A 10,070-nucleotide genomic window follows, 5' to 3' on the forward strand; every position below is an offset into this window, starting at 1 on the left:
TCTCGATAATTTCCTACTAAGCCCCCTTGTGGTCACTTGGTGCGGTGCCTGGGCTCCACTACTGTTTGAAACCAGCTTCCAGGAGGAAGTTCAGTCTTTAAAATAAATACGTGAACTGTAGTTTACTTCATGATGCTCACCTTTAAAGTTTTAGATTATCTTCCGGTTCTTTGTTTTGTCCGGTTTCCTCCAGAGAATCTGAAAGCTCTAAAGACTGATCTTAATGCAAGTCAAGACTCTCAAGAGCTGTTAAAAGCTTTTCTAGAATTAAACAACCTTTGAGCTTAATCTTTTTCAGCGTTTTATACAAAATCCATATGGATTAGTTTCTCCTTTCAAAACATTGAAATGTGAAAATGCATGTTTCTGTTGAAAGTGGTCCGTTTGAGTTTGAGTCGCTCTCAGCCTTCACCCTCGGATCAAAACAGAAGACGGTTCAGTCTCTCAGATTAACACAACCTGCTCCGGTGGAAAAACCTTTAGCCTGTTCTCCAGGATGCAGGAGCAGCACAAAGAGAGGATTCATGGAGGAGGGGTGGAAGGAATAATTGAGGGCACGATAAGCATGGAGGGGCTGGAAAACAGGCTAATGAAGGAGGAGACGATCAGACTGAAGTCGCAGGTTAGAACGAGGGGGGGCGGGGGTGTCAGAGGAGACGTTTACGGCGGCTTCCTGCAGAGAAACGACCGTCTGAGTAAATCATGTCACTGGACTCCATCCTGTCAGCGACCTGCAGGCGGTGAACAGGCCACCGCCGCATTGGAAACAGATGTTGGAGGAAACAGGAATGGAGGGAAATCCAGGGGAGGAAAAGGATCTAAGAGGAGGAGATGTTTGGGGGAGAGCTGCTCTGTGGGCTGATGGAGCCAAACAGAGCTTGCGTTTAAATGCACAGAGCTGCTGCTCTTTTTATGGTGGAAAGGATTTTTGTTGCAGTTTTGACATAGAAAGATGTTTGGGGACCAACTGAACTATAGAACACTGCAGAGCCCAATGTTTGAAAGATGACCCCGCCCTCTACAGCACGTGTCACGTACTGATATATCGGTGCTTCAAAAACCATAAATATTCTACCCTCTGCCGTCACAGTTCAGACTGCAGAGGGTTGGAAGAAAAAGTCACGTTTTGTGTGGGTCTCCATCGGCCAGAAAAAGAGAGAAGAAAAAAGCTGCGTCTCTGATAGTGTTTGGAGAAGGGCGGGTCCGGCCCGCGGGCCATAGTTTGGGGCTACTGGTTTAGAGCCAGGTGCAGCATGGACAGTCCAAGAGCAGGGGTGTCAAAGTCAGTCACACAGGGGGGCCAAAATCCAAAACACACCTTAGCTCACGGGCCGAACAAGATAAATGAACACTCTGAAACTACATTTTAAAAACTTTAAAACTGTAACTTTATTAAATTATTATGAACTAGATATTTAGAATTATCTCCAATAATACTAGTGTGAATGCTGTAAGCTGAATTTGGCCACTGAAGATGCTGAAATTGATAGCTGAAAACACTGAAGCTGAAAGCCAGCTAAAATATTACTTAAATGCCAAATTGGCCTAGAAAACTAAAAAAAAAAAAAAAAAACTTAGGTTAGCTAAAACAGCTAGCATGTAGCTGAAATATTAGCTAAACTTCAAAATATCTTAAAAATCTTAGTAAATGCCAAAATAGTCCAAAAAGCTACCAGAATGTCAATTTTAAAACTTTAAAACTGTAACTTTTTTTACATAATTCTGAATAATAAAAAGTCAGGAATATTATTCCAGAATAAATCAACTTAAATCTTAAATAACTTTCAATATTTTACTCCATAAGAATATAATTTATCAAAATTCTACAAGTTAGAAATGATTACAAGATAACATCGGGTCATTAATAACAATAAAATAAAATGATCTGGAGGGCCGGATATATTTTCACGTGCCTGAAATTATGGAAGCCCAAACTGTTCATAAGTAAATAAATAAATACAACATTATTTAATCAAGCAACACTCCAATAAAAGTCTTTTCAATAAATAATTGACCATTTTATTATGAAATACATTTCATTAAAATTTAAATGGACCATTTTATTATGAAATATATTCCATTTTTACTTTAAAACATAATTTTTATGTTCAAAACATTTCATAATAAAAAATATATATCACAATAATTTTTTTTCATGTTGGATATTATTATAATCATGTGGGTTTTTTTGTAGAAACTTTTATTTCAAAATTACTGTTTTCCAAAGTGTCCTTTTTATTTCACAATGCTGTTTTTCAGAACAACGTATTTATTTCATGATGAGCTTTTTCCAAATAATAACTCTGTCTGTCAATCACTGAAAGTGGGTGGGCTCTAAACGTTCATTGGCTGATCCTCTGAAATCGACTTGTATGCCTAGACTCCTGCTCTACTGTGTGTCGCACCGTACCCAGACAGTAACACAGACAATCACCAAGATGACATATTTCGGTGACATCCGTGTAGCTTTGCTGAGCTTAGCGGATCAAATAGAAACAGGCGATCTGTCAGCAGACGCTATTTTGAGACGTTTGGACGACATTTTGGAAATGATCGGTTTGGTACACGCGGGAGAAGAGCACGCTAGCATCCACGACTCTATTTACGACGCTGAAGTTGGCTTCCGATTCACGGCTTCCGAAAACTCCATCTTATTTGCTGTGTGTGCAGTTTGAAGCCCCTAGTGGCCGTCACTGGTATTGCACCTCCGATTGTTAGCTTCTCATCCCCAAAACTCTTATTTTTCTGTTTACCTTAATGGAAACAAAAGAATGAAACATAAAACACACAAACCACCTCATTTATGATCCTTTGCGTTTACCCACAAGAAAATGCTGCATTGGAGCTTTGTCTGCTGTTTTCTCCAACATAATAGACTTTTCTACAACTAATATTTTCTATCATTTACATAACAGATGCATCATAAGATCATATTTTTGTGTGCAATAACTGTTTATACTGAAGTAAGACATAAAGGTGTGAAGAACTTTTAGGAGGAATATAGAAACTGCAAACTCAAAAAAAAGTGTCTGAGTGAAATTAGACTAACAAATGAAAGTTGAATTGAAAAGATGCTTGGTTACTGCTGTTTGTACTTTCACCATCCCAGCACACAACACCACCTTTAATCCACAATGGAGGAGCCGATCCCGCACTCCTAATCCAATCACCAACAGCTCCCACACGAGGAGGAGCAGACAGAGAAGATGAGGAGGATCCTGTACTCCTGAGACCTTCGAGTGTTAACGTTCTAGATGACAGTGCAGTAAAACCAGATCTGGAGAACCTTTCACTGTTGTTTTCAAATGACAGAAAACCTTTTTCCTGTTAAACTTACTACAAATCAACATCTTAGCTGTAATAATAGAACCAAGAAACACTTCTCCCTTCATAGATCTGAAGACAGACTGGAGCATCACCACGAGGAGCTTCCACACTCGACACTTTATTATAAACTGAATTCATACAAAAAGCATCTGAACGGGAAGAGAAAAACATGAAAGCAGAGCAGTGTTTGAAGGAAGCAAAGAAGCTTTGAACCCCAAAGTAACGGACGTGCAGCGAGGAAAACCTCAGAGGAGCAGAGGCGCCTCTGCTGTACGGCGCAGAGAACACACGGGAACACGCAAACACACAAAAAACACACAGGAGGACAGATGCAGAAACATGTAAGGACACAAAAACCAACGTGGAGGAGTACGCAGAGACACGCAGGAAGACAACACCCAGAAAAATGCAGGGAGGCACAGAGATGCTCAGAAAGCAAAAACACGGAAGGATGTACAGAAGCAGGAGGACACACCAGAAACATGCTACAACAGGGAGGAGCACACAGAAACTATTAAAACACACAGATGTGCTGAGGAACCGCCTGAAGTCCGGTTCACAGCTTGAGCGGGATGACGGGCCAGTATCTGGGCTGCTTCAGGTCACAGTTCCTGTCAAAGGTCAGCTGCATGGCGGCCTCCATGGCGAGGATCTTGGGCGCGTCTTTGCCGTAGAGCTTCTTCATCTCGGCCGCTCGCCTCTCACCCGGGCGCTCGGAGGGAGGGGCGGCGCTGCGTCTCCAGGAGACGGCGTGCAAGTCCTGATCCGCTGGCACGTAGCCATCCTGTTGCTCCGCCTCCATCTGCTGCTGCTTCTCTGAAAAACAGCAGAAGAGTAATGGACGCCGCTGAGCAGAGGCGGAGCTCTGCAGACCGCCGGACTCACTCAGCTCCTCTCGGTGTCGCTCCGTCTCAGCAAAGTACTGCCGGAGTTCCTCGCTGATCTCCATGTTGCTGACGTCACACTCGATCTCCGAGCCGCTCTCCTCTCTGTCGTCCTGGCCGTCATCGGCCCGCAAGTCCGCGTAGCGCCGCCCGCCGTCAGGACGCTGCTGCCAGCGCAGAGGACCGCCGGCGGCCTCCAGCGCCTTTCGGTAGGCACGCCTGTGCCTTCTGTGCCAGGACATGGCCTGATGGTAGTGCTGCCAGTAGCGGCTGAACATGGGGCCGGAAAAGCAGGACATCACAGCGCCGACATCCTGTGGAGGAGGAAGATCACAGCCTGAAACGTCTCCGAACCAGAGAGAAGGAGATGAGATGGATCTGGAGATGAACATCAGTTCTGCAGAGGATCGTTTTAGACCAGCGGTGTCAAACTCAGTCACACAGGGGTCAAAATCCAAAACACTCCTCAGGTTGCGGACCGAACAGGATAAACATTTATAAAACAATATCTTAAAAAGATTAATACTCCCAAGGCATGTAACACTGGAATGATTTGTGTTTTTTGTTTAATGAATAATTCCCTGCACAGAAATTATCTCCTATATTGTTCTTCTTTTCCTGTCTTTTAAAATTATGGTTATGTCTTACATGGAATGAATTCCTTCTGCTCGCCAGGATTCAAATACATCTCTGTATATTGTAATTGTCTTCTAAAATGTGACTTTAGTTATTGTTTTCTTTATGGAGTGCTTATTGTTGTGATTTGTAGTTTTGTATGATGTTCAATAAAGTTTTCTGAAAAAAATAAATAGGTACGCTGTACACAAAAAAAACATGTACAAAACTTTGTTTTTAATTAGTTTCTATTCATTCTTTGATCATTTATTTAACATAGACTTTTAGTAAATCTATACATAAGCAAATCCATAAAAATAAAGCGTCTTCAAATTCATAGGGGGGAACATACTTCGGCGTATTCTGTTTTGTTACATTTTGTTCTTCAGGGCCACCGTAGAAAAAACAGACTTTCGTGCTGCATAAAAAAACGACTTTTAATTTAACCTTTCTTCTCTGTTATTTTTCCGTGAACAGACACACAGCGGCTCCTCACCATGACAGGACGATCCCACGCGGGTCAGCTCTCCACGGGGCAGGATCGTAGACAAAACTACGTTTTACTGAGTCTGCTGTGGTTCCTTAAACGCATCGTTTGTTTCGTGTGTTGGAAACGAGTCTGGACTGAAATCAACGGTGAAACTTTAACTGTACGAGAATTTAGACCTGTCCGCCTCTCACCGTGTGCCTTTTTCACCCCAAAAATTACCCAGCAGCCTTTGGGGCGTAGCTATACATTAGTTAAGGATTTGGCGCCCTCCAGTGGATACTGCGGGAACTAACTCAGCTGCTTTCCTCTGCAAAAACAAAGACATTTGGCTAAAATATTGCTTCTCATTTATCTTTCATTAAAAAAAATCATCTTTACAATATAAATTTGATCTGATATTTATTGTTTTAGTGAATAAAATTAAAAGTATAAAATATGTTTAAACAAATTTATATATATATATATATATATATATATATATATATATATAAATTCTTATAATTTTCAATGTTTCAGGATTTTAATTTCATAAGTTATTGTATTTGTAAAGAAAAAATGCCGTAAAACCAAATGATTTGGTTAAAAAATCCCCTGTTTTCCTTTGAAACCTTGGCAGGAAGTTTACACTTGTGCATTTCTTGGGGTCAAAGTGGAGAAGGTGATGCTTTGAAGCCTCCAGCAGAACCAGAAGACGCAGTTTAATCAAATCTGAAGACTTCAGTTCATCTCTGATCTGCAAACGTTGTCTCCTAATGGACTAAAACAGGAAAACCAAAAAATGTTTTTCATAACCTTTGAAACAGATCATTTGTAATGTAAATAATCTCTGAACGAGAAGTTGAGGTTCTCTAAATCTGCTCTAAGGTGCAGAACCTGTGGCTGTGCTGAGGGGTTTCGGTGGGCTGAGACCTGCTTGTTTATGAGAGCGCGCTGTCTCTGCGGCTGTCAGAGATGTTCCAGTGTAGATGTGGGTTACACTGTAGCTGCAGGCCTCGAAGCTCTCAGAGAAAATGCGAACAGACGTCTCTTTTCAAACCCTTTGATGTGAGAGTCCAGGAACTGATTCAGACTCTTCTATTAGTGGATGTGATTGTGGATCCTGACTAAAGTCCGTCCTTTCTCATTTCATTTCTTAGTGACAGAAACAGCAGTTTTTCCAGGTTTGAGCTGCTTCTGGAAGGACGTGTCGGTGACGTTTTCTTGCCGGTCAGTGTCGGGGCCAGCTCTCCTGAGCTCTGCGCCCACGCCCTCTATGTGAGCAGGTCGGCGTGATGAGTTCTGCTCAGGAAGTGAGAGCTGACAGGAACATGTCCATCTTTACGAGCAGCCAGCGCGAAACCACTGCGCTGAGGTTCAAGCTGGGAGTTTGAAGATGTGGTTTAGCTTTGCCTCTGCCGTTTCCGTCCCTCCGTGTGAAGTCTTCTTCTCATGACCTGGTTGAATGAAGAACCAACAGGATTTTATCAGAGACCCAGTCCTGACAGCTTCTGCACCCTCAACCAGCTCTGGTTTCACATCTGCTAACCCCTTCATGTCAGCAGAGGAACCAGGGAAGGCCATGATGGAGGAGGTACTCTGGATTAAAAAAAAAACATTTCAGTTCTTGTTTCTCTTCAGAGGAACACGTTCCGCCTCTAGACTCAAACTTTTCTTCCTTTTTAGGCTCTTAGACCTCAAACTTTTTGTTCTCGGCGCTTCAGCTTCACATTCTGCCAGCATGGCTCGCTGTGACGCCTGCTTTCTTCTGCTTCTGCGCCTGTCTCTGTGCTTCAACTCTGAAGGTATGAAGACATCCTCTCTCCTTCTGCCAGGAGGAGCGGGTTCTCTGGAGATCAGGGAATGTCCTGTCTTTGCAGTAACTCTGGTGAAAACGGTGAGAGGAGATCCAGACGTGACTCCCGTCTGCTCTGGAGCCACGCTGCAGAACATCACGCTGATGGTCTGCAAGATCCGGACCAAGTGGAGGAGAGAAGGCTGCAGAGTTCACTATCAACACCAGCAGAACTTCAGTTCTGAATGCGGCTCACGGTTCCGGTTGGTAACAGAGAACCAGACGATGTTTCTGCAGATGACTAACCTGAGGGTGGAGGACGGCGGGAACCACACCTGTGAGTGCTCCCACCGCCACGGCAACGACGTGCTGCACCTGCAGGTCACCGTGGAGGAAGGTACCGCCCACCCTGCTGCCGCTCAACACCTGAAAGCACTCCTGCATGAGATTTTGTTTTGAGCAGATGCAAAGGAAGGGGGCGTGTCTGATGTGAGCGTGCTCGGGGTCACCACAGCGGTCAGCTCCGCCTCCGGTCTCTTCATGGTGGCTGCAGCGTTACTGGGACTTTTTCTAAGGAAAGTGGCTTTCAGGTGAATTCTCTGTGTGGTTTCTGTTCAGACTGAAGGACAACCTTTAATTTTAGGGAGTGAAGATGACAAAGTCCTGAATCTCTGGGAGCTAACAGACGTTCTGCTCTTTCCTCAGAGCTCAGCGACAGTCGGAGCTCCAGAGACCGTCTGTAAGTCCAATCGACAGCAAAAAAAAGGGGCTTTTCTTCACAACGTCTCACTGACCTCCATCGGATGGTTTTAGATCAGGAGTCTCAAACTCAATCCCACAGAGGCCAAAATCCAAAACACACCTTAGGTCGTGGGCCGAACAGGATAAACATTTACTGAACACTCTGAAACTACATTTTTAAAACTTTAAAACTGTAATCTTTTAACATAATTATGATCTAGGTATATAGCATCACCTGTGATAATGCTAGTGTGAATGCTGTAATATTTTAGCCACTGAAGATGCTAGTGCTGATAGCTGAAGATGCTGAAATTGATAGTTAAAAACACTGTAGCTGATAGTCAGCTACAATATCAGCTAAATGCCAAATTAGCCTAAAAAAAAAGAAAAAAAGAGGTTAGCCAAAACAGCTAGCATGTAGCTGAAATATTTGCAAAACTCCAAAACAGCCTAAAAAACAAACATAAAATAAAACAAAATAAAATAAAATCAATTGAATAAGCCAAAACAGCTAACATGTAAATATTAGCTTAACTCCAAAATGGACAAAAAAAAAAAGAAGAAAAAAAAGCATAAATTAGCCAAAGCAGCTAGCATGTAGCTGAAATATTAGCTACACTCTAAAACTTATTATATAAACATTCTGTTAAAATTATACAAATTAAAAATAGGCACAAGACAACATCGGTCGTTTATAAAATATAAATAAAATAATAAAATGATCTGGAGGGCCGGATCCGGCCCCCGGGCCTTGACATGTGCTGTAGATCATTTGAAAGGTGGAAACATGTAAAGATGGGGGTGAGAAGATCAGACAGATGGAGGTGTGAGGAGCAGGAGAGCTTGGTAACTCATGGTAACTGATGGGCAGCGGCGTCACAAACCCAGAATCTTTTATTCTTTTATTCTGAAGGGACCGTTCTGCTTCCTCTGCTGCTTTTGTCACATGATGGGAGAAGCAGAAGGCGCTGGCGGTCTCCTGATGCTGGATCTTCTCGTCTCTTTCATTTCTATGAAGGGAGAGCCTCCGGACCTCCTGACCCCATTAAGCTTTCAGGATTCCTCCTCATCAGGAGGACCTCCGTCTACATTTATAAACCAACAAAGTGAACAAAATCATCTGAAAACGTGTGTTTTGTTCAAATAGAGCAAAGGTGATGAAGACTCCACGTATGCCAGCCTTCAGCAGCCAACGGGTGACCTCTACCAGACTGTGGAGAGATGTGGCCCCGCCCCCAAGGTCCCACGAGTCATGTGGGTCAAACAGGAGGATGAAGACTCTGAGATCTATGAAAACCTGTGAGGATGTTTCCTCCAGAAATCAATTTTTTTTGTTTCTCAGATGGAATTTAAATGTGAATTATAACTAATACATATTTTTCAGAAGAGTAATGCAGGATTTTCACCTGGGACTTAATGTGTTCATGTCTTCTCATGGAGAATAGGAACTGATCATGTGACACAAGGGGGAGGATCCTTGTTAAATGATGAAGGAACGTTTGTTTTTCCACATAACAGTCTTTGAAACTTGAATAAAATGTTGCTAATCCTTCGCCTCACTGGGTTTTTACTACACAAGAAGCTGTTATTTTGAAAAGACAACTGTCTGCTTGCGGCAGATACAAAAAGCTTTCTTGGTGGCTGTGGTTCAGTGTACAGCCATTATATAATGAGGAGGCTGTGATGAGAGCGGTAACTGTCGCTACAACAAAAATCTAAGCATTAAAATCCTAGACTTATTCTAAAGGTGCAGCATGAGACAATAGAGGAAGTGGGATTTCATATAAAAAAGCAAATAAAGCAAATACCTGACATGACGAAGAAAAAACCTGACATGACAAAGGAGAAACCTAAACATGACAAAGCAGAAACCAAAACATGACAAAGCAAAAATGAAAACATGACAATGCAAAAACCTGACATGACAAAGCAGAGACATGACATGACGAAGCAAAAACATGAAATGATAAAGACAAAACATGACATGACAAAGCAAAAACCAGATATGACAAATCAAAAACAAATACATGATAAAGCAAAAACCTGGCATGACAAAGCAAAAACCAAAACATGGCAAAGGAGAAACCAAAACATGACAAAGCAGAAACCAAAACATGACAAAGCAAAAATTAAAACTAGGGCTGTCAGATTTGTCGCGTTAATTATGCGTTAAATGACGTGTGCTTGACGCCGACAATTTTTTTGATGCATTAATCGTGGATTTTCTCATACGTGCCTTTCC

General features: G+C 42.4%; 3 protein-coding genes across 6 annotated transcripts in view; 2 read left to right on the forward strand and 1 right to left on the reverse strand.

Moving 5' to 3' along the window:
• Positions 1 to 10,070, forward strand: part of LOC112160147 (neural cell adhesion molecule 2) — a 615,672-nt gene that overhangs the window by 462,636 nt on the left and 142,966 nt on the right. The window lies entirely within an intron of this gene.
• gemin8 (gem (nuclear organelle) associated protein 8) lies at positions 3,426 to 5,566 on the reverse strand. The gene is made up of 3 exons (XM_024294555.2): positions 5,323 to 5,566; positions 4,213 to 4,525; positions 3,426 to 4,143 (listed from the first exon to the last, which is right to left on the reverse strand). Exons 1-3 carry the CDS (start codon positions 5,323 to 5,325, stop codon positions 3,884 to 3,886), a joined length of 576 nt encoding a protein of 191 aa, XP_024150323.1. The 5' UTR covers positions 5,326 to 5,566; the 3' UTR covers positions 3,426 to 3,883.
• Positions 5,866 to 9,377, forward strand: LOC112160159. 2 transcript variants are annotated; one of them, XM_036214512.1, is made up of 7 exons: positions 5,866 to 6,360; positions 6,453 to 6,886; positions 6,979 to 7,097; positions 7,173 to 7,484; positions 7,551 to 7,677; positions 7,793 to 7,826; positions 8,976 to 9,377. In XM_036214512.1, the coding sequence occupies exons 3-7, from the start codon at positions 7,034 to 7,036 to the stop codon at positions 9,129 to 9,131; spliced, it is 693 nt and encodes a 230-aa protein (XP_036070405.1). In that variant the 5' UTR covers positions 5,866 to 6,360; positions 6,453 to 6,886; positions 6,979 to 7,033; the 3' UTR covers positions 9,132 to 9,377. The 2 variants fall into 2 exon arrangements, with proteins under 2 accessions (XP_036070405.1, XP_024150320.1); XM_024294552.2 differs by lacking the exons at positions 5,866 to 6,360; positions 6,453 to 6,886 and having other exon boundaries at positions 6,925 to 7,097.

This window comes from Oryzias melastigma, linkage group LG2, assembly GCF_002922805.2.
Source record: "Oryzias melastigma strain HK-1 linkage group LG2, ASM292280v2, whole genome shotgun sequence".
NCBI classification, from domain to species: domain Eukaryota; kingdom Metazoa; phylum Chordata; class Actinopteri; order Beloniformes; family Adrianichthyidae; genus Oryzias; species Oryzias melastigma.

Coding starts and splice junctions, on each gene's coding strand:
- gemin8 (XM_024294555.2), bottom strand. Junction 4,144..4,212: donor GCGACACCGAGAGGAGCTGA/GTGAGTCCGGCG, acceptor GCTGTTTTTCAG/AGAAGCAGCAGCAGATGGAG.
- LOC112160159 (XM_036214512.1), top strand. CDS start 7,034: ATGGCTCGCTGTGACGCCTGCTTTCTTCTGCTTCTGCGCCTGTCTCTG. Junction 7,485..7,550: donor GCAGGTCACCGTGGAGGAAG/GTACCGCCCACC, acceptor TGTTTTGAGCAG/ATGCAAAGGAAGGGGGCGTG. Junction 7,827..8,975: donor CGGAGCTCCAGAGACCGTCT/GTAAGTCCAATC, acceptor TTGTTCAAATAG/AGCAAAGGTGATGAAGACTC.